The 23,733-nt window shown below is 47.6% G+C and overlaps 3 protein-coding genes across 8 annotated transcripts in view; all 3 read right to left on the bottom strand.

Annotated features, from left to right (window-relative positions):
* Positions 1-4,169, bottom strand: part of ARHGAP40 (Rho GTPase activating protein 40) — a 46,803-nt gene extending 42,634 nt beyond the window's left edge. The window contains exon 1 of the mRNA XM_064382433.1: positions 4,033-4,169. Within this exon, the coding sequence (XP_064238503.1) occupies positions 4,033-4,169 (137 nt within the window). The remainder of the gene's footprint in view (positions 1-4,032) is intronic.
* A 7,543-nt stretch (positions 4,170-11,712) lies between these two features.
* ADIG (adipogenin) lies at positions 11,713-20,913 on the bottom strand. The gene is given in 5 exon segments (XM_012455031.2): positions 11,713-12,272; position 13,376; positions 14,274-14,388; positions 16,680-18,126; positions 20,866-20,913. Coding segments are annotated over 4 exon segments (747 nt in total). The 5' UTR covers positions 16,957-18,126; positions 20,866-20,913; the 3' UTR covers positions 11,713-11,918.
* The window catches only part of RALGAPB (Ral GTPase activating protein non-catalytic subunit beta), a 90,207-nt gene continuing 85,707 nt past the window's right edge, over positions 19,234-23,733 (bottom strand). For all 6 annotated transcript variants that reach the window (XM_012455026.3, XM_064382432.1, XM_012455027.3 and 3 more), the window contains one exon: positions 19,234-23,298. In XM_012455026.3, coding sequence (XP_012310449.2) covers positions 23,105-23,298 — 194 coding nt within the window. In that variant the 3' untranslated portion in view covers positions 19,234-23,104. The remainder of the gene's footprint in view (positions 23,299-23,733) is intronic.

Raw genomic sequence — 23,733 nt, 5'->3', positions numbered from 1 at the left:
ATTGTCACGTCTACTAGGAAACAAGCTTACACCCCCTTGGCGAGTTTAATTGGGTACAGCCTTCCTGGAAAACCAACTCCCAAAATATGTTCCACAATTTTAAATGTATCCACCTTTGGACGCAATGATTCCTATTGTGAAAATGTATCATAAGGATAAGTACGCAGAGATACATGTCCAAGAACATTGCAGTATAGCTTGTGATAACAACCAAAAGAGAAAAATAAACAATCTACAATTCCATCAACAGGAGGCTAGTTAACAAAAGTCCTATTCGGTCATAAAATGAAACATCACACCGTCTTTAAAGAGGACGGTGTAAGGGCAGGTGCGGTGGCACATGTCTGTAGTCCCACCTACTTGGGAGGCTGAGGCAGGAGGATTGCTTGAGTCCAGGAGTTTGAGACCAGCCTGAGCAACATAGCAAGACCCCTTCTCTACAAAAATTTAAAAAATAGCTAGGCGTGGTGACACATGCCTGTGGTCCTAGCTATTTGGGAGGTTGAGGTGGGAGGATCACCTGAGCCTGGGAGGTGGAGGCTGCAGTGATTTCACCACTGCACTCCAGCCTCAGCATGGTCAACAGAGCAAGACTCTGTCAAAAAAAACCCGATAATGTTGATTTCTATGTCTTTCCAGGAAAAGATATTATAAAGAGGGAAATGTCATTTATAAAATAGTATACATAATATAAACCAATTCACATATATAAGTACAATTATGTACATGGATTGGGTTATATATACGTTTTACATATACATGTATGTAAATATTTATGAAGCACAAAATCCTATAGGATGTATACTTAACTTCTCACAATTGCTATTCTTGTGGGTTGGAGGTGGGAGGGGCAGGTGGATTTCACTTGCTACTTTTTTTTATTTTTATAGCAATCAGGAATTAACAGAAAATATATTTCTATTGGGGAGCAGGGATAAGGGGAATTCCAAGAGTCACCTCACTCCTACTGGGTCTCTGAGGCACTTCCAAAGGTCAATGTTGCATGGTTTTAACACTAAGTCTGCATAGACAGTGAATTCTGCGCCTCACTCACATCATGGCAAGTTCTGTTTAATGGCAACACTGACTCTACCCATCCCTGCTCAGACCTTCCCGGTCAGCGTTTAGTGTATTACGTGATAGTGGACCAACGTTATGTCTTCCTCCTGGGCCAGCCTGTGGACATCTGAAGGGCTGAGAGAGCTTCGTGTTCATGCTTACGCCCTCATGTCCAGCACGGGACTTCATGTAGAGGCAGTGAGCATTTCATTCATCAAGCAAATATTTCATAAGCACCTACAATGAGCCAGCCCTGTGCCAGTGCTGGAGAGCCGTGGGTAAACAGAACAGAACCAGGTTTGCATACTGAAGGTTGCAGTCCTGCTAGAATTTATTGAATAACTAAATGACTCACAAGTAAGTGAGCTATGAAATGAACAGACTCAGAGGACTGGGGGAACTGACCTAGTGACCTGTAAGCCCATACACAAGAACACTGGCCTGGAGCAAACAGACCAACCCTGTCCCAGGGAAGTGGTTTTCGCTTTTTTTTTTTTTTATTTGGCAGTGGAATCTCTTCTCAAAAAACAAAAGAGTAACAGTGATATTATTATAAGCTGATTTTATAAGTTTAATTTAAAGCATTTACAGCTCATACAATCAAGATAATTTTGGTTGACAAAAAACATTTGGGATACTTGAGTGGAGGTAGTATTTTTACTAGCTGTTTAATACTTGAAAGATATAATAAAAATTAAATTCAAATAAAATGTTTGCAGAACCCTGGTTAAAACAAACACTGTTCTGGAAGTAAGAATGTAGCTTTTGTTGTTGTTTTCAGTAATAAAGAGAATGAATGATTCAAATTTTAAACTCTCTTAAGTTCATTCATTTGTTCATTCAACCAGTAGTTATTAAGCACATTCAATGGGTCAGGAGCTCTTATAGTGAATTCAATATTAATATCCTCAAAGATCACAAGGAACCAGGAGATTAAGGGAGGGTGGTGGTGGGACCAGGGGAACGGCCATAACAGATAGGTAGGTAGATAGGTAGGTAGATGGATGGATGGATGGATAGACGGATGATTGGATAGATGGTGTGATCAGCTGAATCACAGCTCATCACATCAAGATGTCCTCATCCTAATCCTCAGAATTTGTGAACATATGTTATCAGGCAAAAGGGAGTCTGCAGATGTGATTAAGCTATGATCTTGAGACTGGGAGAAGATCCTGGATTACCTAGTGCGCCCAATGTAATCACAGAATCCTGATAAATGAAAGAGGGAGGCAGGAGAGTGAGAGAAGGAGGCATGGTGATGACGGCGGAGGGCCGAGTCAGAGAGAGATGTGAAGGTGTTACAGAGCTGGCTTTGAAGATGGGAGACGACCATCAGCCAAGGAATGTGGGCACCGGCAGAAGGTGGAAAAGGCAAGGAAACCGGTTCCTAGAGCCTTCAGACAGAATAGAGCTCTACAGAGCCCTCGATTCGGGACTTCTACAATTCACAACTGTCAGATAACAAATTTGTGTTGTTTTAAGCTACTAAGCTTATGTGATTTGTTACAGCAACAATAGAAAACGAATACAGGTTAGAGAGAGAGAGATGATAGATAAGCTTATATAATGTGTTATAGCAGCAATAGGAAACATATAGATAGATACATAGATTAGATATAGATTAGATAGAAGATAGATAGATACACAAACTTGTCTTTGGCTTATTAAGATTGATTCTCATTAAAATCATATCCCGAGTAATTCTGAGTAATTTTTGCCTGGGATGGGGCAGAGCCCCACACACATGGGAACTCAGGAACATGCCGTATGAATGAAATGGTCTCACCGAGCTCCCCCTCCCTTTCCTGAGCCTAGAAGTTGTTCCCTTAAGAGAAATCTGGGACTCAGTTGTCCTACAATCAGGATCACCTCCTCCCTGAATCTGCTCTCTGAGTACAGACCTCGTCTAGTCTTCAGGTCCTTGGGTGGCAAATGAATGGGGCAATGAGGGTCTCCCGCTGCAGGTGTGTTCTGAGCTAGAACACTTTTGGAGGGCGATCTGGCTTAAGATTCTAACAAACATTCCTTCTAAACTTGCAGCTACAAGTCTGGGACTTGAATTTTACCCCTGCACGTCCCCAGAGATGTTCACTGCTGTATTGCTTAGAATTATTAAAAATTGGAACCAACCTAAATGTCCGTTAGACAGGGACGGATTCAAATGAACCAAAGGTATCCACAAAGTTGGATCCCGGCAGGCCAAGTGAATGAATTCGATCTTTATGTTACTGACATGTAAAGCTGTCCCTAACATGAATTAAGGGGTTGGGGGAAAAAAACCTTACAAGCACATGTATACCATGATCCTATTTGTGTAAAACGATACAAGTGTAGGTTTATATGTCAATTCTCCCAAGGTATATGTCAAAACTTTAACAGTAGTAAGTTTTCAAGAATAAGTATGTGTATTCCTGTACTGTTTGACTTTCTATAATAATCAAATTGTAATGTGATGTAATCATAGTGGGGGAAATGACTATTTGAAAATTCTGTCTGACTGTCAGTGGCAGGCTGAACAGGAACAAGGGGTCACCAGTTCTCAGCAAGGTGACCACACGGCCAGACTGACCCAAAATCTTGCCCCAGAGACTCCTGAATCTTGAGCCCCTGGGCCCCCTAGTACTCTCTACATTCAGAGGAAGAGGAAATGGCACATACTGGCGTCACTGTCACTCGTGGTCTCTAAGAATCTAAAAGTCAATGACCCCTGCAGGAGGCCGGCAGCATGAGCCCAGGCAATGCTGTGTCCCAGGAAGGCCTGGGTGTGGAGTCCCATGGACCAGGGCTAGAAGCCATCACCACTTGACAGTCGGGTGACCTTGGGCCAGTCCCTGGACTCTCCAAGCCTCTGTTTCCTCATCTGTATGACGGAGGAAGATTCTTGCTCACAGGGATGTTGTGAAGACAGATGGCACATGCCCCTGGCGCACAGTAGGGCCAACCTCCCTCCCGCTCCCGTGACTCCTGTACCTGCAGCCCAGGTCGGCACAGCGCTGGGCGCAGCGCCTGGCAATGCGAGCCCGCGGGATCCGAGGACATGGTGAGGCTAGGGACGCTGGGGCCAGCCTCTCCATCTGGGTGGCCGGGAGGATGGCAGGCTCAGCCATGGGCTGGCACCTCGAGGATCCCGGGCCGTCAGGGTGCCGCAGCCGCAGCCGTGGGGCTGACTCCTCGGCAATGTGAGAGGGAGGAGGGAGGCAGGGCCCCCGTGGCACACCCAGTTCCCAGACACCCTCAAGCAGGACGAATGTCCAGCCTTCTCTTGGGGCGGCGCTGGCTTGGCTGGGGCCACCTACAGGCAGGAACGCGCGGGCACAAGCACCCCTGAGTGCCGCCCACCGACACTGGAACTGCCAAGTGGAAATGGTGCTGTTCAAAAACTGTCATGAAATATGATTTGCGTGACCACCATTATTACCTACAGCCCTCCCGATTTCAGGGTAAAACCACTTGAATAAAGCACCTGGCTGATATGGGTGGAAGAAAGTGCTCAAACCTAGGGGTTTTTATCTGGCTGGACCATTCCCTCTGAGGCTTCTCTGAGCCGTGGTTTCCTCCTCTGTGAAATGGGGATGGTGACATTTGCCAGGAGACAGGAAACTAGCAAGCAGAAAGATGTCAGGGTGTAAAAAGAGAAGGACCTGGGCACTGGCCAGGAGGATAGGAAGGGAGCAGGAAACGGGAGTGGGGAAGTGAGGGCTGTCCAGAGACCCTGCCGGGGTTGGCCTTTTGGCTGGGATGTAAAGGAGGAGGAACTAGCTGGGAAAAGGCTGGGGGAGGGGGAAAGCTGGGGAATTTAAACCCCTCATCTGTAAAATGAGAACTCATTCATTCATTCAGGAAATCTTTATGGAGCTCTGTAGGCACCCTGGGGGAAGTGACCAGAGTGTCTGAGAGTGAAGAGCAGGAGCACGCGGACTCAGCTGAGAGGAGAGCAGAGGCTGAGTGTCAGGTAGGGGTGGGGAGTGGGAAGGAGTTTCCAGGCACCCACAAGGACACATGCCAAGATGTAGCAGTAGGGCATTTAGGGATATATGAGAAGCACTCCTGCCAGCTACCCTGGCCGTGTACTGTTCCCTGCATCCGTTTCGGACCATGAGCCCCTTCTCTTGTCCTCTGGCCAGGATGGATGCTACAGACTTACCATGATTGTTGTGGCTTGCCCTGCCCTCTTTTTTTTTTTTAGACGGAGTTTCGCTCTCGTTACCCAGGCTGGAGTGCAATGGCATGATCTCGGCTCACAGCAACCTCTGCCTCCTGGGTTCAGGCAATTCTCCTGCCTCAGCCTCCTGAGTAGCTGGGATTACAGGCATGCACCACCGTGCCCAGCTAATTTTTTGTATTTTTAGTAGAGACGGGGCTTCACCATGTTGACCAGGATGGTCTCGATCTCTTGACCTTGTGATCCACCCGCCTCGGCCTCCCAAAGTGCTGGGATTACAGGCATGAGCCACCGTGCCCGGCCCTGCCCTGCCCTCTTCTAAGGCTGCGGATGTCCGTGAATCTTTCCAGGCAGCATATTTGCCTGTACTCTCAGAAGAGAGGCCTCAAAGTCCTCCTCAAGGAGGGACCCCAAGTCTATGGGTCCCCACAGTCTGAAGTTCTGCTCTGGCCCGACAGAGGAAAGAATGGAGCCCAAGAAGCTGGAAACAGGGCCCCGCTGGAGCCACAGTACCCAGGACTGTGCGTGGTTCTTAAAGATGGGAAAGGCCTCGCAGCACACAGGGTCCTGCAACACCCAGAGTCTCAGGCAGCTGTCGCTGGCTGGAGCCTGCAGACTAGGGCTGTGCAGATGACCACCTATCCACTTCTCCTGAACCTCCTCCTGCGGAGGACACAAGGGAACCACGCCACTGGGAGGCCAAGGAGCCATGGCTCCATAAGTAAGTGAATTATCCATGGAAGTGGGTGCAAAACTACTTTGGGAGCCATAGGGAGTTTTGTGTGGGAAACATGGTAGGTGCTTAATAAAGTTTGGGTGGGTGGATGGATGGATGGGAGGAGAAAGAATGAAAGATTGGTTGGGAAAATGGGGGATAAGAGAAGGGATGAATGAGAAGACAACTGAATGAGAGCATGATGATTGGATGGGTGGATGGATGGGTGGATGGGTAGGTGGAACAGTGAATGGCATGGACATGAATATGTGAGAGCATGAGTGAATGAATGAATCAGTGAGCCACTAGGTGAATGGGTGGAAGAGTAAATGAGTGAATAAATTAGTACCTGAGTAAATGAACTTCTAGTCCAGAACTGAAAATCCAGCTCATTGTCATGCTGAGACCAGCTTGGCTGTGGAGACCCCAACCCAGGTGGCGCCGAAGGAATTAAGAAACAGACACAGAGAAGAAAAAAGCAAAGGTGGGTGATCAGAATGGGGCATCGGGGGTCTCACAGTGTTCCCAGCTGAGAGCCCAGAGCAGACTCTGACCCACGTATTTATTCTTTTCATTTCAGTGACAAGTTTAACAAGCGGATGCTCTGTGTTCTTTCATTTGTAAAGGTAAACTCACCAGGCAGCTAATGATGTTTACTAGAGGTTAAAGATAGACTAGAAAGCCCTCTTTACGAGGGAACAAAGGAAAGAGTCACATATTCTGTGTCCAAAGAACTAATTCATCTGGTGCGAGACATATTCATATTCATATTGGTTACTGCTTTAAAATGCTTTGAGCAGTTTTCTGCTTTGGGGTCAGTTTTCCACTTTGGGGGGCCAACTAGGTTTTCCTTGCCACCGCTCTCAGCAAACAATGTGATATACCACACATGTCAGAATTTGCTCCCAACATTGTCACCTCCCTTAGGTGCAAGGAACCCTTCAGAAGAAAGCAGGAAAGGAAGAGAGAGTGGCCTGAACCTTGGAAGATCGTACTCTCCAGCCTCTGTAAGGAAGTGCCCTCTTGGCTTCCTGGAGAGCTGCGTGTACTCAGAATGAAGCCTGGAGAAGTGAGTGTGCCCGCGCTCAGGGCAACATTCCTCAGCCCCAGCTAAGCCCTGTCCCAGCAACCCCCACCCCCCGGCACCCCCCCAGTATCGGCCAGGCCGGTTAGGTCACAGCGGAGTGGCTCAGACCTGTTGGCCCTGCACCCTGGCAGTCCGCCAGCACCTCCCCCGGCAGCCTGCCGTCAGCTGGGCTTCTCACTATTGCAGAGACTCATCCTAGGTCCCTCAAACCCAGAAAGCCCCCCAGGGCCTGCGTGTCATGTGCTCAGCGCTTTTCTCCCTGCCTTTCTGCCCCTCCAAGCAGCCCTCGCTTCCCACTACAGCGCAGTCCTATGCAGTGTGATGAGGTGGAGCCTCATAGGCTTGGGCTGATACTCAGCTCTGCCACTTAGGCTGTGTGACTTCAGGCAAATGCCTTAACTTCTCTGAGTCACAGCTTCTGCATCATTTAAATGAAAACTTTGTCTGGCTTGAGGGGTGATTGTGAGGATTTGGGGGGCCTGGCACACAATGTACACTGAGCATCTAATTGCCAGGTGCTCAGCTTTTGTCTTTTCTTTTCTTTCCTTTTCTGAGACTGGGTCTCACTCTGTCACCCAGGCTGGAGTGCAGTGGTGTGATCACAGCTCACTGCAGCCTCAACCTCCTAGGCTCAAGCGATCCTCCAGCCTCAGCCTCTGGATGGAGCTAGGATTTACAGGTGTGCGCCACCACACCCAGCCATTTATTTTATTTTATTTTTTGTAGAGACAGGGCTCACTATGTTGCCCAGGCTGGTCTCAAACTCTTGGTCTCAAGTGATGCTTCCACCTCTGCTTCCTGAGATTACAGGTGTTAGCTACCATGCCCAGCCAACTTTTTTCTTTGAAAAGCAATTTATGGAATGAAGTGCCAGCCAAGCACCACGCTCAGAGCTTTACATGCCTTAGCACATGCGATCCGCATGATAACCTCGCTAGAGAGTGTTATGGGTTGAATTGTCCCGCTAAAAACATATGAAAAACATGGGAAGTCCTAACCCCAGTACCTCTGAAAGTGGATCTGTTTGGAAATAGGGTTTTGACAGAGATAATCAAGTTAAAATGTGGTCAGTAGGGTGGGCCCTAACCCAGTAAGACTGGTGTCCCTCTGAAAGGGGAAAATCAGTCCCAGAAACAGGCATGCATACCAGGAAGGTGACATGAAGATACACGGGGCCGGTAGGAGGGGGGACACCATGGGAGGGCAGAGGCCGGAGGTGGGTGATGGTGCCACAAGCCGAGGCACACTGGAACCACCAGAAGCTGCCAGACGCAAGGAAGGCTGTTTCCTCTGCAGGGTTTGGGGGGAGCCTGGCGCTGCCAGCACCTTGACTGTAGACTTCTTGCCCCCAGAAGTATCAACCCACACAGGCTTCTGCCGTTCCAAAGCACCCAGCTTGTGACACTGTCATAGAAGTTCTGGAAACAAATGCAGAGGAGATTGGCCCTGTTTTGCAGACAATGACACTGAGGCTGAATGGGATGGTGATGGCGGCTGAGGGGCTTGCTCTAGGGAGTCCAGGCCTGCGGCCACAGGGTTAGAGATAGAAAATAAGTCTGTGCCTAGAACATATGCTGCGACAAGGGGTGTGGCGTTGAGCGAGAGGCACGACAGTCAGATGGGCCCTGCATCACTGACGCCCCTGTGGTGCTCCCACGTCATGCTGGTGACTGTCCTCGCAGGCTCCCTGCGCTCTACAGCCTGGGGAGACAAGTTTGCTGTCCCAAGTACAGCCTTAACCTCCATCATTCAGCTCTAGGAAGAGCCAGGGGTATTCCTGTGGATCTGGAGACACACATCCCGGTTAAGAGTCAGAAAAATGGGCCACTTCATAGCTGTGTGATTTTGGGCAAGTTACTTAACGTCTCTGTACCTGTTTTCCCGTCTGAACATGGAACCATGACCCGACTGAGGGGGCTGTTGTGAGGATTCAGTGGGACAGTGCGTGGGCACTCAGTGAGCCGTGGCTGCTACTTGGGGATGATGTCTCTCAGGAGCCTGTGACCAGAGCGTCACGGGATGTGTTTACTAGTCACACGCCCATCTCCCCTGTGTGAGCGTGCATGTGTGTGCCAGAATGGGGACCTCGCCCACATCCCCAGAGGCCCGGGGTCTCAGCCCCCACCCAAAGCAGGGAAGGCTCTCCCCACAATTGCTCTCTAGAGCTGTCACCTGACCAGGGTCCTGAGGAGAGGCCTCATCTGCCTTCTGCCTCAAAGGCTCCAGGGGGCATGGCAGACGCTCTTCCCAGACCACAGCGCAGGGCTCGCTGCACTCACTCTCCTCAGGTCGGGTCCTCAGCAGGTGGGGCAGGAGGGCGGGGTGTGGGGGGCTCCACTGACTTTTCAAGGCCAGAAAGGAGGCTAAATAATGGCCCAGCAGCCCCTCAGAGCGCGGACGGGCAAGGTCGAGTTACCGGGCAGGGCTGAGTTAGCAGCACACGGAGACTCCAAGGAAGTGAGCACTTGTTGAAAATGCAGACAACACCAGGCAGAGGCAGAAGCCATGGGGAGGAGCTGCTGACACGGTTCATTCAATGCCACCCCTGCAGCTCCCAGGAAAACCCTGTGGTGACAAAAGTTCCTCAGTTGGAGCAAAGCTGGTGTGGAGGAGGGAGGGTTGTGTGTGTGTGTGTGTCTACGCATGTGTGTGGGTGCAAGTGTCTGTGCATGTGTGAGTGCACGTGTCTGTGCATGTATGAGTGCACGTGTCTGCATGTGTGAGTGCACGTGCCCATGCATGTGTTAGTGCATGTGTCTGCATGTGAGTGCACGTGTCTGTGCATGTGTGAGTGCACGTGTCTATGCATGTGAGTGTGTGTCTGCATGTGCGTGAGTGCACGTGTCTGTGCATATGAGTGTGCATGTCTGCATGTGAGTACATGTGAGTGTACGTGTCTGTGCATGTGTGTGAGTGCACATCTGTCCGTGCGATTATGCGTGTGTCATCTAGCCCACATTTATTCCTCATTCTCATTTAAATGCCACAGCCTAATTGAGAACAAAATATTTAAATGTGTGAGAGTGCGTCTGTGCATGTGTGTCTGTGAGAGTGCATGATAGTGTGTATGCATGAGGTGGTGTGTGTATGTGTGTATGTATACGTGTATGTGAGTGTGTATGCATATACCGATATGTAAGGGTGCATAGTGTATATGTGGTCTGTGTATGAGAGTGTGTGTGTGTCTGAGATAGTGTGTTTCTGTGAGCGTATGAGTATGTGTGCGATAGTGTGTCTGTATGTGTGAGGGTGTCAATGGATATGTCTGTGAGTGTGTGAGGGTATGTGTATCTATGATAGTGTGTGTGAGGGTGTGAGATTGAGAGCATGTGTGTATGCGTGTGAATGTGTATGTGTGTATGAGCATGTGTAGGTGTGAGGGTGTGAGTGTATGTGTGTGAGGACGTGTTTGTGTCTGTGCATGTCTGTGTGTGAATGTGTGTCTGTGAGTGTGTGATAGTGCCTGTGTCTGTATGTAAGAGTGTGTGTTGAGACTGCACAGCCAGGCAAAGGACAGGGGAAACAGGTACTTCTAATACACCCTTTGGGCCACCATTTGGTCGGGAAACTTAGCAGTATCTGCAAAATGTAAATGCATGTCTATAGTCTACAATTTCTCCTTTCAGAATGTGTTCTCTGGATAGAAGCACACTTATGTGCAAGGATTTCGGTTCAAGAGTGTTCATTGTTGCCTGTCGGTAAGAATAGAAACCTCATCCAGCAAATTCAGTGGGGCTCAAATCCCAAAGGGTGGCTTTCTGCACCTGATGAGGAGCTCAGACTTTAGCCCAGGGACAAAAGAAAGCATGGAAGGCATGAAGATGGGAAGGGACGTGTCCCAATTTGTGCTTTGGGTGGATCATTCCAACAGGGCAGAAAGAGCAGAGACCAAGGCCAGGAGACCGGCTAATAATTTCGGGCTCAACTCTCTCCTTCGGACATTTAGAAGTCATGGTGGCTGGTGGGGTGTGGAGTGAGGGAGAAAGAAGGGATAAAGATGATGCCCAGTTGGCATCTTGGAGGGCCTATCCCTCTGAAACCTTACACCTCCCACCATACCTCCCCCAGCACCCCCCCTGGGGAAGAACTGGCATGGTGGAATGGGACCTGGTTCTGGAGTCATGGGTTCAAATGCCAACCCTCCCAGTGTGACTCTGACCAACTTACTTGACTGCCCTGTGCCTATTTCCTCATGTGTCAAACAGAGGTAACCAAAGACCCTACCTTGCAGAATTCTTAAAGGGCTAAAAGCAATCATATGTATTTGGTTTTTTTTATTTGAGACCACGTCTCGCTCTGTTGCCCAGGCTGGAGTGCAGTGGTGTGATGTCAACTCACTGTAACCTCTGCTCCTGGGTTCAAGCCATTCTCATGTCTCAGCTAGCTGAGTAGCTGGGACTACAGGCATGTGCCATCACACCTGGCTAATTTTTGTATTTTTAGTAGAGATGGCGTTTCACTGTGTTGGCCAGGCTTCGAACTCCTGACCTCAAGTGATCTGCCTGCCTCGGCTTCCAAAGTGCTGGGATTATAGGCATGAGCCACCCCGCCCGGCCAGCAATCGTAAGTATAAAGCACATAGAAAAGTGCCTGACATGTGTAGTAAGCACTCACTAAATGTGAGCTGCTCCTATAGCTATTCCTACTCCTACCAAACTAGGTACTTCTGAGACACTCTGCAGCTATTTATCAAATATTTTTTATTAAGATCAGCCTGAAATCCAATCAAGGAGTGAGTCTGAAATCAGAGAATGGAAGTTCAGAGCAAGCCCCCACTTCCCCTTAACAGATGGGCATTCCCAAAGGGTCCTACATGGCTTGAATCAGGGCCAGGGCTGAGTCTCAGACCTACACTAGTTGAATGAATGACTTGGTCAGGCCTGGTAAGTTTGTCAGGGGTCCCTCGGGCATGGGAAGCCCCTCGCTTCTTTCATATGGACCCACACCCTCTGGCTCAGCCCTGCTTTAAGATCCCTCTGAGTTAAATTGGCCCATTTCTCCCCATGGGCCTGCTTGCTGCTCTCATGCCCTCCCAGCCCCAGGCGACTCCCTGCAGGGCTGGAGGTCATCTGTGATGCTGGAGAAGGGCTGGGTCCTCTGGAGGCTTTCGCAGGTCAGTCTGAAGAGGAGATGAGTTGGGGGTTCCAGGGAGGGACCACATTTGCCAAAGTCCTCTCGCCTCCTTGGCAAGTCTCTCCCATCCACTTCCGCCATTGCTACTGCCCTGCTGACTCCAGGAAAACAAACTAGAAACAAAAGGAAGGTTGGGACTAGGGATGCCATTGGGATGAAAGGGTAAGAAAGAGGTGGGTCAGGCCGGGCATGGTGGCTCACGCCTGCAATACCAGCACTTTGGGAGGCTGAGATGGGTGGACTGCCTAAGGTCAGGAGTTTGAGACCAGCCTGACCAATACGGTGAAACCTGGTCTCTACTAAAAATACAAAATTAGCTAGGTGTGATGCATGTGCCTGTAGTCCCAGCTACTCCAGAGGCTGAGACAGGAGAATTGCTTGAACCTGGGAGGAAGAGGTTGCAGTGAGCCAAGAGCGCACCACTGTACTCCAGCCTAGGCAACAGAGAGAAACCCTGTCTCAAAAAAACAAAAAAAGAAAAAAGAAAAAAAGAGGCAGGTAAGTGACAGGGGTGGGAAGGGCTCTGGATAAGTGGGATAGGGTTCTTGGGCAGGGTCTGAAAATCTTTTCTTATGCCACCAATGATATAAAAACAGGACAGGCTACATAACTCACAAGGCCTAATAGCAAATTAACATGTGGGGCCCCTTGTATTTCAATACAACCGCAGCCAAGCATGGGACCCTTTTGAGCATGGGACCCTTTTGAGCATGGGACCTTGTGGGACTGCAGGGTACATATCCATGGAGCTGGCCCCGTACACAAATCTCTGAGGGCATGCATAAGAGTGAGTTTTCCTGGGAAAAGGGCCCTCAGTGTTCAAGATCATGACCCAAAAGGCTAAAAATCCCTCCAACTGAGGTAAGGGAGGGGCTCCTTTTCACCACCTCCTCCCTCTACTCAGGCAGGGCAGGGGCTATGAACATGCTGCATGAATCACCTTCAGAGCAGGGCAGGCTATGGTGGCCAAGGGGACAGAGAAAGGCGGACACATGAGAGACGGAGAGAGAGGTGAGAAGGTTGCCGCCCAGGTGTGTGACTCGAGCAATAGAATCAGTCCCAGCTGGTGCTATTCACGGAGATGAAGAAAAGCTAGCATAAGATCAGGGTGCTGTTTTGCTTTGCTGGGTGGCAATGGGAATCAAGATTCCCATTCTAGGCACGAGGGTGTCAAGCAGACAGGTAACAAAGCTTGGGAGGAGATTAGATGAGACACACTCATTTTGGGGCCATTGGTATAGAGATGGCATCTAACCCCACTGGAATGGCTGAGGTCTCCTGGGTATTCAGTGGGTGCAAGGGCTCTTGAGTACAACATCTGATTGCCCTGACACCTCACATGAGCGTATGTGTGTGTATGTCTCATTTGTAAATGTTCTCATTTATATATGGAGGTGAGAATCATATCCTCTTCATAGGATTTCATAAGTAAGCTTGTGAGAGGGGAATGCTTAAGACAGGCACTGATACCTATTAAGCCCACAAGGAATATCAGCCATTTTTTTTGGAATATCGGCCATTATGACAATAATAATATCATGTCATCCCTTCTACAAATATGTATTGAGCCTCCGGTGTGTGTTGGGCAGTGTTCTGGGGCTTTGGATACAGCCACGAGCGAACGTGTTAGAAGGCGGTAAGTCCTACGGTGAAAGGAAAGCAGAGCAGGGTAAGGAGAACGATGCAGAGGATAGGGTGGGGGCTTCAATATCGAATAGGGTGGCCAGGGGAGCCCTACTGAAAAAGCGATATTAGAGCAAGCCCTCAGAGGTGAGGGAGTGCCCCGCACAGAGGAATGAGGGAACAGCTGGCAGAAGACCGTCAGGAGAGTGGTTGGCGGTGAGGCCCTAGGGTAAGGGGTAGGGGACCTTTGTAAAGGCCTCTTGTGGCACAGGGGGGCTGGTCCTCCAACAGGGCAACACCAGGTCTCCCCCATAATGAGGCAGAAGGCTGTCACATGCTGGAGAGAGTCCGTTGTCCAGCATGGCCAGGGAGCATACCTCCAATATGGTAGAGACAGCCTCTTGCCCACATAGCAGCTGCCCAAGGCTTTGGGTGGGCCCTGAGGGTCCCCCTGGCCCCTGGAAGGGCCTCCCATGGCACAGCAGGCTTACCAGCAGGGCCTCTCCTTCTCTTGGCTGTGAAGTGTCCCCTTCCAGCAAAACTCGGCCGGGCCTTGGCTCCAGGGCTCCCAATCCAAGGATACATTGGAGTCATTTTCCTCTGAATCTGTGGAGATACGAGGCAAGACCTCCTGGGTGGTCATATCCTGTCTCCTGCCCCTTACCCAGGAAGGAGTCCCCTGGCAGGCCTGGGCATCCCTGCAGCCTTGTCTGAGGCTAGGGCCAAGGCAGAATCCCACAGGCCAGCCTTGAGGCCTCAGAAGACTTCAGGGCCTTAAAGTGTGACCAGGGATCAAGAAAGAAGGCTGTTCCTGGGACTGGGAAAGTGGCCATATCCATCTATTAAAGGGGAAGAACACAGAGGTGAGCCAATGATATACTGTACTAGGCATGGTCCAGGAGGAGGCAGTGAGGTGACAGAGTCATTAACCCATCCAGCCATTTGTCCACTAGTTGATTCATTAACAAATATCTGAGTACAAAGACGCAATGATTTCCACTGCAGCACTGTTTTGTGGTGAAACACATACATATAAACAATAAAACACCTGGGAACTGTCCACATCCACAGATCATGAGAGGTCTGGGTGACTAAGCTGCGGCACCATCACACCACACAGAGACCCGGTCCTTCTATCTGATGGCTTGTCATGAAGCTGTTAAAATGTTTGCATTGGCCAGGCACAGTGGCTCACGCCTGTAATCCCAGCACTTTGGGAGGCCAAGGCAGGCGGATCACCTGCGGTCGGAAGTTCAAGACCAGCCCAACCAACATGGAGAAACCCCGTCTCTACTAAAAATTACAAAATTAGCTGGGCATGATGGCGGGTGCCTGTAATCCTAGCTACCTGGGAGGCTGAGGCAGAAGAACTGCTTGAAGCCAGAAGGCAGAGTTGCAGTGAGCTGAGATTGTGCAACTGCACCCCAGCCTGAGTGACAAGAATGAGACACCATCTCAAAAAAAAAAAAAAAGAAAAAAAGAGCAAGGATGAAATCTGAACCCATGTCTTCCAGACTCGAGAGAGACAACTTTTATTGCCAGTATGCAAACAAGTCTGACTCCCTACCAGCTGTGGGGCCCAATGCCTAAACTGTGCCCCTCAGGGAGGGCTGTGGTCTACCCTGGGACTATGAAAATACACTTTAAATAAACATTTTCTAGAAACAAGAGGACATCCTAGGCTCTTGCCAGGAACTCCCAATAATTACACAATGATCAGCCCCTACATTTGAGATCATGGAGCTAGTGGGGGTGTAGGGAGGGACTTCTTACCCTGCCTCAATTACATCTGACCACTGCTGGTAGCACATGTTGCACCCTCCCTGCCTAGCTGGCCAAAGGTCATGGCGCTCAGCAGCAGCAGGTGGGAGGTTAAGTGGTCCCCACAAAGAAGCCTTTTTGTTTTTGACACAGAGTCTCACTCGTCAGCTGCAGTACAGTGGTGTGATCTTGGCTCACTGCAGCCTCAACCTCCCAGGCTCAAGCAATTCTCCCACCTCAGCCTCCCGAGTAGTTGGGACCACAGATGCACGCGACCACATCTGGCTAATTTTTGTATTTTTTTGTAGAGACGTTGCCCAGCCTGGTCTCAAACTCCTGGGCTCGATCAATCTAGCCATTGGCTTCCCAAAGTGCTGGGATTACAGGCGTGAGCCACTGTGCCAACAGGAAGAGCCCTCTTGCTGAAGGGGATGCTCAGGGAGACACATGCCAGAGGAGCAGAAGTACGCCTCCTGCCACACAGCCAGGCCATATCCTGGCCCCGCCATCCCCAGCTTCCTCCACAGCTGGCTTCGTCCCACCTCCTCTTGCTCCTCTTGGTGGCATGCTGAGGTCAGGATGAATGTCAGTTGGCTTCCATGAGCCTGTCTCCCAGAGAAGCCAGATCCTTTCTGATATATGGTCTAGGCAGAAAACAGTGAGTGATCTGCGGGTGCCTGAAAAATGCCTAAGGATGCTGTATCCCATTGTGCAAACTGTTTACTGCACAAACGCACCTAATTGAGGGGGTGAGCGGGGCTGAAATCCAGCCCACGCTCTGCTGACAGTGCCTCATGCCCAGCTATATCCACAGAAAGGGACACCCTTTTCTAGTTCATCTGCCTGGAGGGATAACCTCTTCCTTTGTTCAAAAGTTCATGCATGCTATAGGCGTGCACACACACATACTGCTTTGCAGTCAAACTTATGGACTCACTCTCGAACTCTAGGTTAAGAAACTCTCTAAATAACCAAACCAATCCTTTCCACTTAAGAGCTGACTGCTTGCATCTGAGCCAGCACTTAAAATGACTGAATGAAACCCCTTCTGCATTTGTTTCAGGACACACTGGCCTGTTCGGCCCCCTACCCAGCTCCAGGATTAGGGCCCTGCCTGGGCAGGGTAAACAGCTCACCTTGGCTAAGTAAGAAGTGTAACCAGATGATCAATAATAACAGCAGCAAACCCACAGGGAGGCAGAACCAGAAACCCAGGAAAGAAAATGTGAGGTCATTCACCAGCGTCACCAAAGGGTACTTCATGGCACATGTGTGGCTATGCTGGGCCAGCCTGGGCTTGGCTGGCAGGGCTGCCCTGGGGACCTGGCAGGCTGGGCCATGCTCTGCTCTCAGCCCAATTGTGACCGAGCTGTGACGTAACAAGGAAGTCACAGTGTCCTTCAGGCAAAGCATGCATGCAGGGGACACTTTGAGGGACAGTTGTTCTGGATGAATGGGTGGGAAGAGACGCAGTGAGACAGTCTGGCTGAGAATTAAAAAGCCCAGGCTTCCAGGCAGGCCTGGGTTTGAATCTCAGCCCAGTAGCTATTAGGTTCATGGCACCCCTCTGACCTTCTTTCTTGTAAGATGGAGGTAATTTATAAGTTAGAAAAATAGATGGGACAAAAATTACCCCCAGGGTCGGTGTTCATGTATCTGAAGTCACAGACCCCTCTTGGAGCCAGCCAAGTCCCCAGGTCCTGTAATACCAGCTGTGTGTGCCCGCGTCCACACTTTGTGGGAGTGCTGGGGACTGCAGCAAACTGGATGGAGCTTACTGCATCCTAAGCATGCAGTGGTGGCAGCTCCAGCCAATAACTGCCACGAGTGAAATGCAGGCCCATTATTGCCAGGACTCCTAACTTTCCCAAGACAGGCAAAAAGTCTGGATTTCTATGTGAAATCTCTCAAATTTAAAATGTTGGATCAGACCTTGTTGAAGCACTGTTTGCAAAACAAAACGTCTGCCAAGCTAGATTGGTCACTGGGCTGCCACTTAAAACTTTTAAAATCTCACACATAGTAATTATTCTAATGATTATTACAGTAAATGACTATACATGATTATTTCTTAATCTGGAAGCTTCTGTGCCTCTCCTTATTGGGGTTTTCAGTGAGGGGCATCTAACGAGTTTAATCTTTTCTTCCTTTATCTCCTGAGTGAGCAGAACACTCCCACGTCATCGTTATCTTCTGTCATCTGTTCTTTCATGAAGTATTCAGTAAATCTCCATGTGCCAGACCATGGCAGAAGAGGCTTCAGGCTTCCCACTGGAGGACTGGCTGCTGCATGGTATTCTTCAAGAGGATCCTCGGGCCATCTGCCTGTGACTGCCAGCAGGTGGGTGGGTGCTGGAGTGTATTTATTAAACATGCCAATTCCCAGGCTCACCTTCGTCTCCTCAGACCTCTTGGGGGCAGGGGTGAGGCTTGGGATTCAACATACTGATAAGGAACTAGGATGATTCTGATGCAGGCTTGATTTTGAGACCACAGCATCTCATGACTTAAGAGCACCTGTTGAAAAGTAAGGCAAACGCAGGTCCAGGCTGGGGGAGCAGCTGCAGGAAGTGGGTGGTAAACCTAGGGAGAAACATGGAGAAGGACCCCCTTATAGGAAAAGACACTAATTCAAGGAGAAGGGACATAGGGACAGCAACTGGAAAAAATGAGCATGGGAGGGGCTGGGAGAGCTGGGGCATGGTTTAAAGAGTCCTAGCCTAGCTGAGGGATGGCCTGAGTTCCTACAAGAGGAGGTCTGGGAAAATGGACTAGAATGTGTGTCCAAGAGGAGCAGTGCCCAGGCAGGATGTGCCAGATGCAAGGCCCAGAGGCCAAGAGGAGGAGGAGCAGGTGGTCTGGGTTGGGAGTGATTCCCTGGCATTGAGTGCTGAAGAGGTTGGGGTCAGAGAGAGCTAGATGAGCAGCACAGATGGGAAAGGCTTGAGCACACATTTTTCTGGCTACAAAACCTTTCCAGACACCAAGACAGGGCTACTGTGCTGTCAGCTTTCCTGGCCACTAGGCCCAGCTGGAGGTCTGGTTGTGAGCGGGCAGAGCAGGCAGAGCACACAGTGCAAAGCAGGCAGCTCCCAGACACAGTTAATAGGGTGGCACACGTCACATTAAGTCTGTGCTAGGTCAGAGGCATAGCTCTTGGCAGAGGCATGCACCACATGGTTCTCAAGGTTGTTTCAAGTGGTCCATTCACTCCACTCTGTGATCTAGGCCTAAAGGCACTCATTTGGCTCCAAGAAACCCTCTACAGTCTGCCCTACACAAAGTGGGCAGTGGGCGGCAGGGGATGACCTCTGCACCTCCCCTCTTTCCTGTCTAGCCCTGGTAGGGCTCAAATTTTCTGCAAGCAGAGGGCACAGCTGGCACCTTCTTGTTCCCGTAACACAAGCATCTATCTCCTCAGCAATTCCCAGCCTCTGAAAGGTGAGCCTCTATTGGCAGTGTTTCAATTATATAAGCTCCTTCCAGCAGAGAAGGCCAAATATTTTTCTTAGAAATTAATCAAATTTTTGAGTATTTCATGAAATACTCACTTAATGTTCATTTAAACTACACATCTAAATTATGAAGGGCAGCCAAAGCCCAGCAGACATCCCCTGGAAGGGTAAAATTAAGAGCAGCAGCATAGGAGTAACCCCCAGCCTGGATCCAAAAGCACACACAGTCATTAGATAAGAATCGCCTTAAAATTTAATTGACTAAATGTATTACATTCAATATTCCATGGGTTTCTTCTGGACAAAGGATCGGCATAAATACAAACAAACCTCTGGACCTTCTTCCCTAACTGACGAAGATGAAACACAGGAGGCAAGGGGCACGGGCACGCCTTCATATTTACACTTTGCCTTTACTTTACAGTTCAGTGCCAGAAATATTTACAGAAAATACAGTAAGAAAAAGATCATGTCTTGGCAACATATTGAAATTCATACAAACTGTATATATGATTTTCAAGCAAATAATGATACTGCTTATTTTTTAGCCACAACTGCCAAGCCCTTCGGAGGAGAAAGATGTCTTGGTCACTGTAAGAGATGAGAACTTGGGAAACTTGGTTTGCTTCAACATGTATTTATTGGGCGCCTACTATATTCAAGGCACTGTGGAATCCCAAATTACACCTTTTCCCTCACCATTAAAAAAAGAAAAGCATCTGAAGAACATGAGTTGATATTCTGAGAAAAACACTATAGGTACACGGCTTCTTTAGCTAGTAAGAAACCCACCATTTGATTCCACATTGTACGGATGGACCACCTCCCATCTCTCCAACTCAAGAAAAGAGGCTGTCATGGAAATCTTTAAAACAGACTATCTGACTCCAATCATCATTTCATGTAAACACAGCAACCAATTTTTTTTTAGGAAGATAGAACCTGAATGGGCTTTAAAATGGTGAATGGAGAACTACTGCCAGCAGGAGTGTCAAATTATCTCCAATAGGTTTTTTTTTTTTTACCAACTACCACAAAACACATCTTTGAGCAAGGCTAACTTCCACTTTGGGTAAAGCTCCACCTTCCAGAAGAAATGAGTACTCCTAAAGACTCTGCTTCTCTAGAACCCAGTCTGCAGAGTCTGACAAATGCTTCCCTAGTATACGGAAAAGTAACCATTCACGAAGGCCTCATACACAGAACCTGCAGGGAACCAACATTACTGGCCAAAGGTGTGGGTATCTGTATTTATCAATGAGTCCAGAGGAAAATGGCTGCCCTGAAATAAAGGACTTGGAAATGACAGAAAATGTGCATGAGTATGCATGTGTGTGTGCACGCGTGTGCTGGCAAAAAAAGGGGGTCAACCCAACATGTAATGAGTCCTTTCAAAGGCCCAGTGGATGGAAGAGGGTCTCAGGAAGAAGTCCTAGACAAAAAGGAAAGCTAGTTAAACAAGGAAAGGGTTAACAAGGTAAAAGCCCTCCTCACTGACCTCAGTGCTCCCAATCAGAGAGGAGGAGAAAAGCTCCCTCCTCCAATTTAAGGCAGCAGTAGATGGGCAACCTTACTTACTACCTTCCTCTTCATAGAATGCCACACTCATCCACCTCCTGGCATACCCAACAGACAAGCAACTGAACTGTTTAAGCCACAGACAAAAGTGGCCCTGGCTTTCCCCCAAAGGCTAGAACATACACTGGCAAATTTATCAAACAGACTACTAAATATTAATATTAGGTACTAAATATGTTCCTCTGGTGCTATTTTACTCAAAGTGATTTTTAACACAGACAGGTGGATAAACATAGTGACCATGAACTCAAATCCATATTAGCGAAAGACTGGATCTAAGGGTTCTTACCACACTCCCTCTCTGGGCCGATGTTATTTTGAGCAGTATGTGTATCCCATATTCCACTGGCTCCGTACACATTAGAAGTTTCATGCCTTCAAGGGCTGCACATCTCTCCTTCCCTGGAAGACCAGGGAGTCTCCCAGATCACAAATGCATTCAACATAGTTGTTCACTTATCAAATACACTGGAATTACAAGGAGTTGCCAGAAATTAGAGCTAACTGAAGGGTTGGGAAGCCCAACCCTTACACACACACGGCACATTTTTCTGACATTAACTATGCCAAGGTAAAAGTTTGATCTGAAGAATCACACTGAAGAAGTGCATCTTATCAGTTATTTTTAACCTCTGGAATGTTAAGTTACACATCAATTTACAGCCTTCTCTGCTCACTTCAACTAAAACAAGAGCCCATTTTCCCCTCAAAATGTCAATCTAGAATTACCTTAAAAGTTGTTAAACCTCATCTTCTTCCTGTGAACCACTAGAACATTTTTAGGGTAAAATTTTCTCATCTTTATCCCATTAAGCCCTCTCCCATGCTACCATCTGGAAACATCAATTTATTGCCCAGCTTAAAAAGAAAATCAACTATTGAATAATACTATAACCTGAAAGGAAACTGGAGTCATAGAAAGAAGAGGTTATCTTTACCTGAGCTTAAAACAAACATGAAGAAAAGGTTATGGCAAACTTTAAACCAAGAGCTGCTATGCCCATATTTCTTGCTCATAGATGGCAAAATGCATATTTCTGGAATAAGAGACATTTGCACAGGGAATTAGGTCCCACACTATCCCCGCCCCCTAAGTAAACTACCAAAACATCAACCCAAACAGATTGTTGTAGCTTTGACCTATAGAGTCTACTGACATCAGAGTTCAAGTGAGAAAACACTTCTTATACAACTGTGATCATTCCTCTTTGGACTTCAAATATCACTTCCTTTCTTAACATAAAATAATCTTACTAAAGAAGAAAGCACATGAGAATAGGGTAAATGAGCAGTGTATACTGTAGCACTGTAACAGGAATCCTTGTAAGGATGTTCTGGGTCTGGCCACCTCAAAAGTTTTATCCCTGCAGAAAAGTAGCAGCGAGGTAACAGAAGTATTTCCAAAACCTGGCAGGGATCTGTTGGTTGGCAAAGTCCAGAAAAGATGACAACTGTTAGCCATTTCTAACAGTAGCCACCCAAAGAGGTGGTCACTCATGTTTGTCAATTATAAGGAAATCGAGTAGTTCTCTGGGAGAGATCTGAATAAGGAGCGTTGAGAGGCTATTCCTGAACCCCAAACTAGAATCCTTCATAAACTACTGCAGTTTGCTGCTTGGTCCTGAAATAAGAGATCATGGATGAAACCAAATCATTTTCAACCCCTATTGTGAACTTACATTTCTTTAAATGATATTTAATTAATGAATCACAAATGTTTAACCTGTCATTATGTCACTCCGCTGGACAATAATGGAGAGAGTGGGGGTATCACTGCTGTCTTAGAACTTTTAACCCTACAAACTTTATTTGCATCCTCATTAAAGGACAAGGCCATGCGCCATTTCTGATCTGTTGCTGGGTGGCCCAGAAACTGAGGCTTTCAAACATATTTGTGCAGTGATGACAAGGACAACTTTCTGAAATGTGGAGAAAAAAATATGACATATTTTAATGCCAGGCTTCTTATCTGAGAAAAAAACATGTATCATATTTTCTTTTTGTCAGTTTGACAGCTGGATGACAAGTAGACCTACAAGTGAGTAGAAGGCTGAGACTTCTTTCCTTCTCCTCCATGCTATCAACATGAGTCTTTAAATGTCCTGGAAGATTCTGAGACAGATTTTTTTTAATACAACCTCCTAAAAAGTGAGGTATAAAACTAGCTTCAACTTCTATATTGCAAATTTGTTGATACTACCAATGCACGTGTTTAACTGAGATGCATAAAAGCCTTTCTCCTCAAAAGGCTTCGGTTTAACTAAAATTGTCACTTTTAAAAGAAAGTTTATGGCTAAAATGTATGTCATCATTATCAGCAGGAATATGATTGTGACTGGGAGGCTATTTCACTAGATAGCCAAAAGTCTTTTATCAAATGGGTTATAATGTGTTTCTTCTATTCTGGTGATTAAACAGTAAGCTCTTGGGAGTGATTTGTTTTTATTTTTACAGTGATCACCTATCAAACTGTTCTGCTGTGTTATAGTTCCCAAACTGGGGTTCAACAGTCTTAGAAATTCAGTGGTCTAAGAACTGCAGTTCTTGAGTCCAACCTCCTGGAAAAGTGAAGTATAAAACTCTGGCTCCAACTGCTTGTTCCGGTACTTGTTGACAATGTCGGTGATTTTCTGTTTCCGGCGGACATGGGGTGGACTGTAGGAGTCACTCTCCAGTCTCTTTCTTCTACAAATGTTAATTACAGTCTGCCTTACCAGAAAGCCTTGAAAACAGAGAGTTTTAAAATAAATGTTAAAAACTAGTCACTTCAGTAGGTGAACTATCAGTATTCAGGTGAACTATTCACATACTCAAACTATTTCATTCAATTTGCAAACCTCCCAGCCCCAGAGAGACAAAGATAAACCTGTCAGAAGAAATATAAAATGACAAGGAAAAGGAGAATCAAAATCTAGTCTAACAGCCTATTTTCCTTCCTGAATCACGAATAGCTATCTTCATTTTCTTAACACCAGAAGTTGGTGAGGTTCTACTTATATTTACTAGATTAAAGGCAGATTAAAACAGAACAAAACATGCTCCCTTTTTAACAACAGTCATACCATTTCCTACATGTGGAAGCTATTAATTATCACCATTTCCTTATTTTTATTTCTTTTTGGTTCATAAAAATAATAAAGAAAAAGAAAATTTAACT

This window comes from Aotus nancymaae, unplaced genomic scaffold (genome assembly GCF_030222135.1).
Source record: "Aotus nancymaae isolate 86718 unplaced genomic scaffold, 86718_ANA_hifiasm-v0.15.2.pri h1tg000029l, whole genome shotgun sequence".
In the NCBI taxonomy this organism is placed as follows: domain Eukaryota; kingdom Metazoa; phylum Chordata; class Mammalia; order Primates; family Aotidae; genus Aotus; species Aotus nancymaae.
Note: the sequence above shows the minus strand (reverse complement) of the source record. Positions and strands in the feature narration are given on the sequence as shown.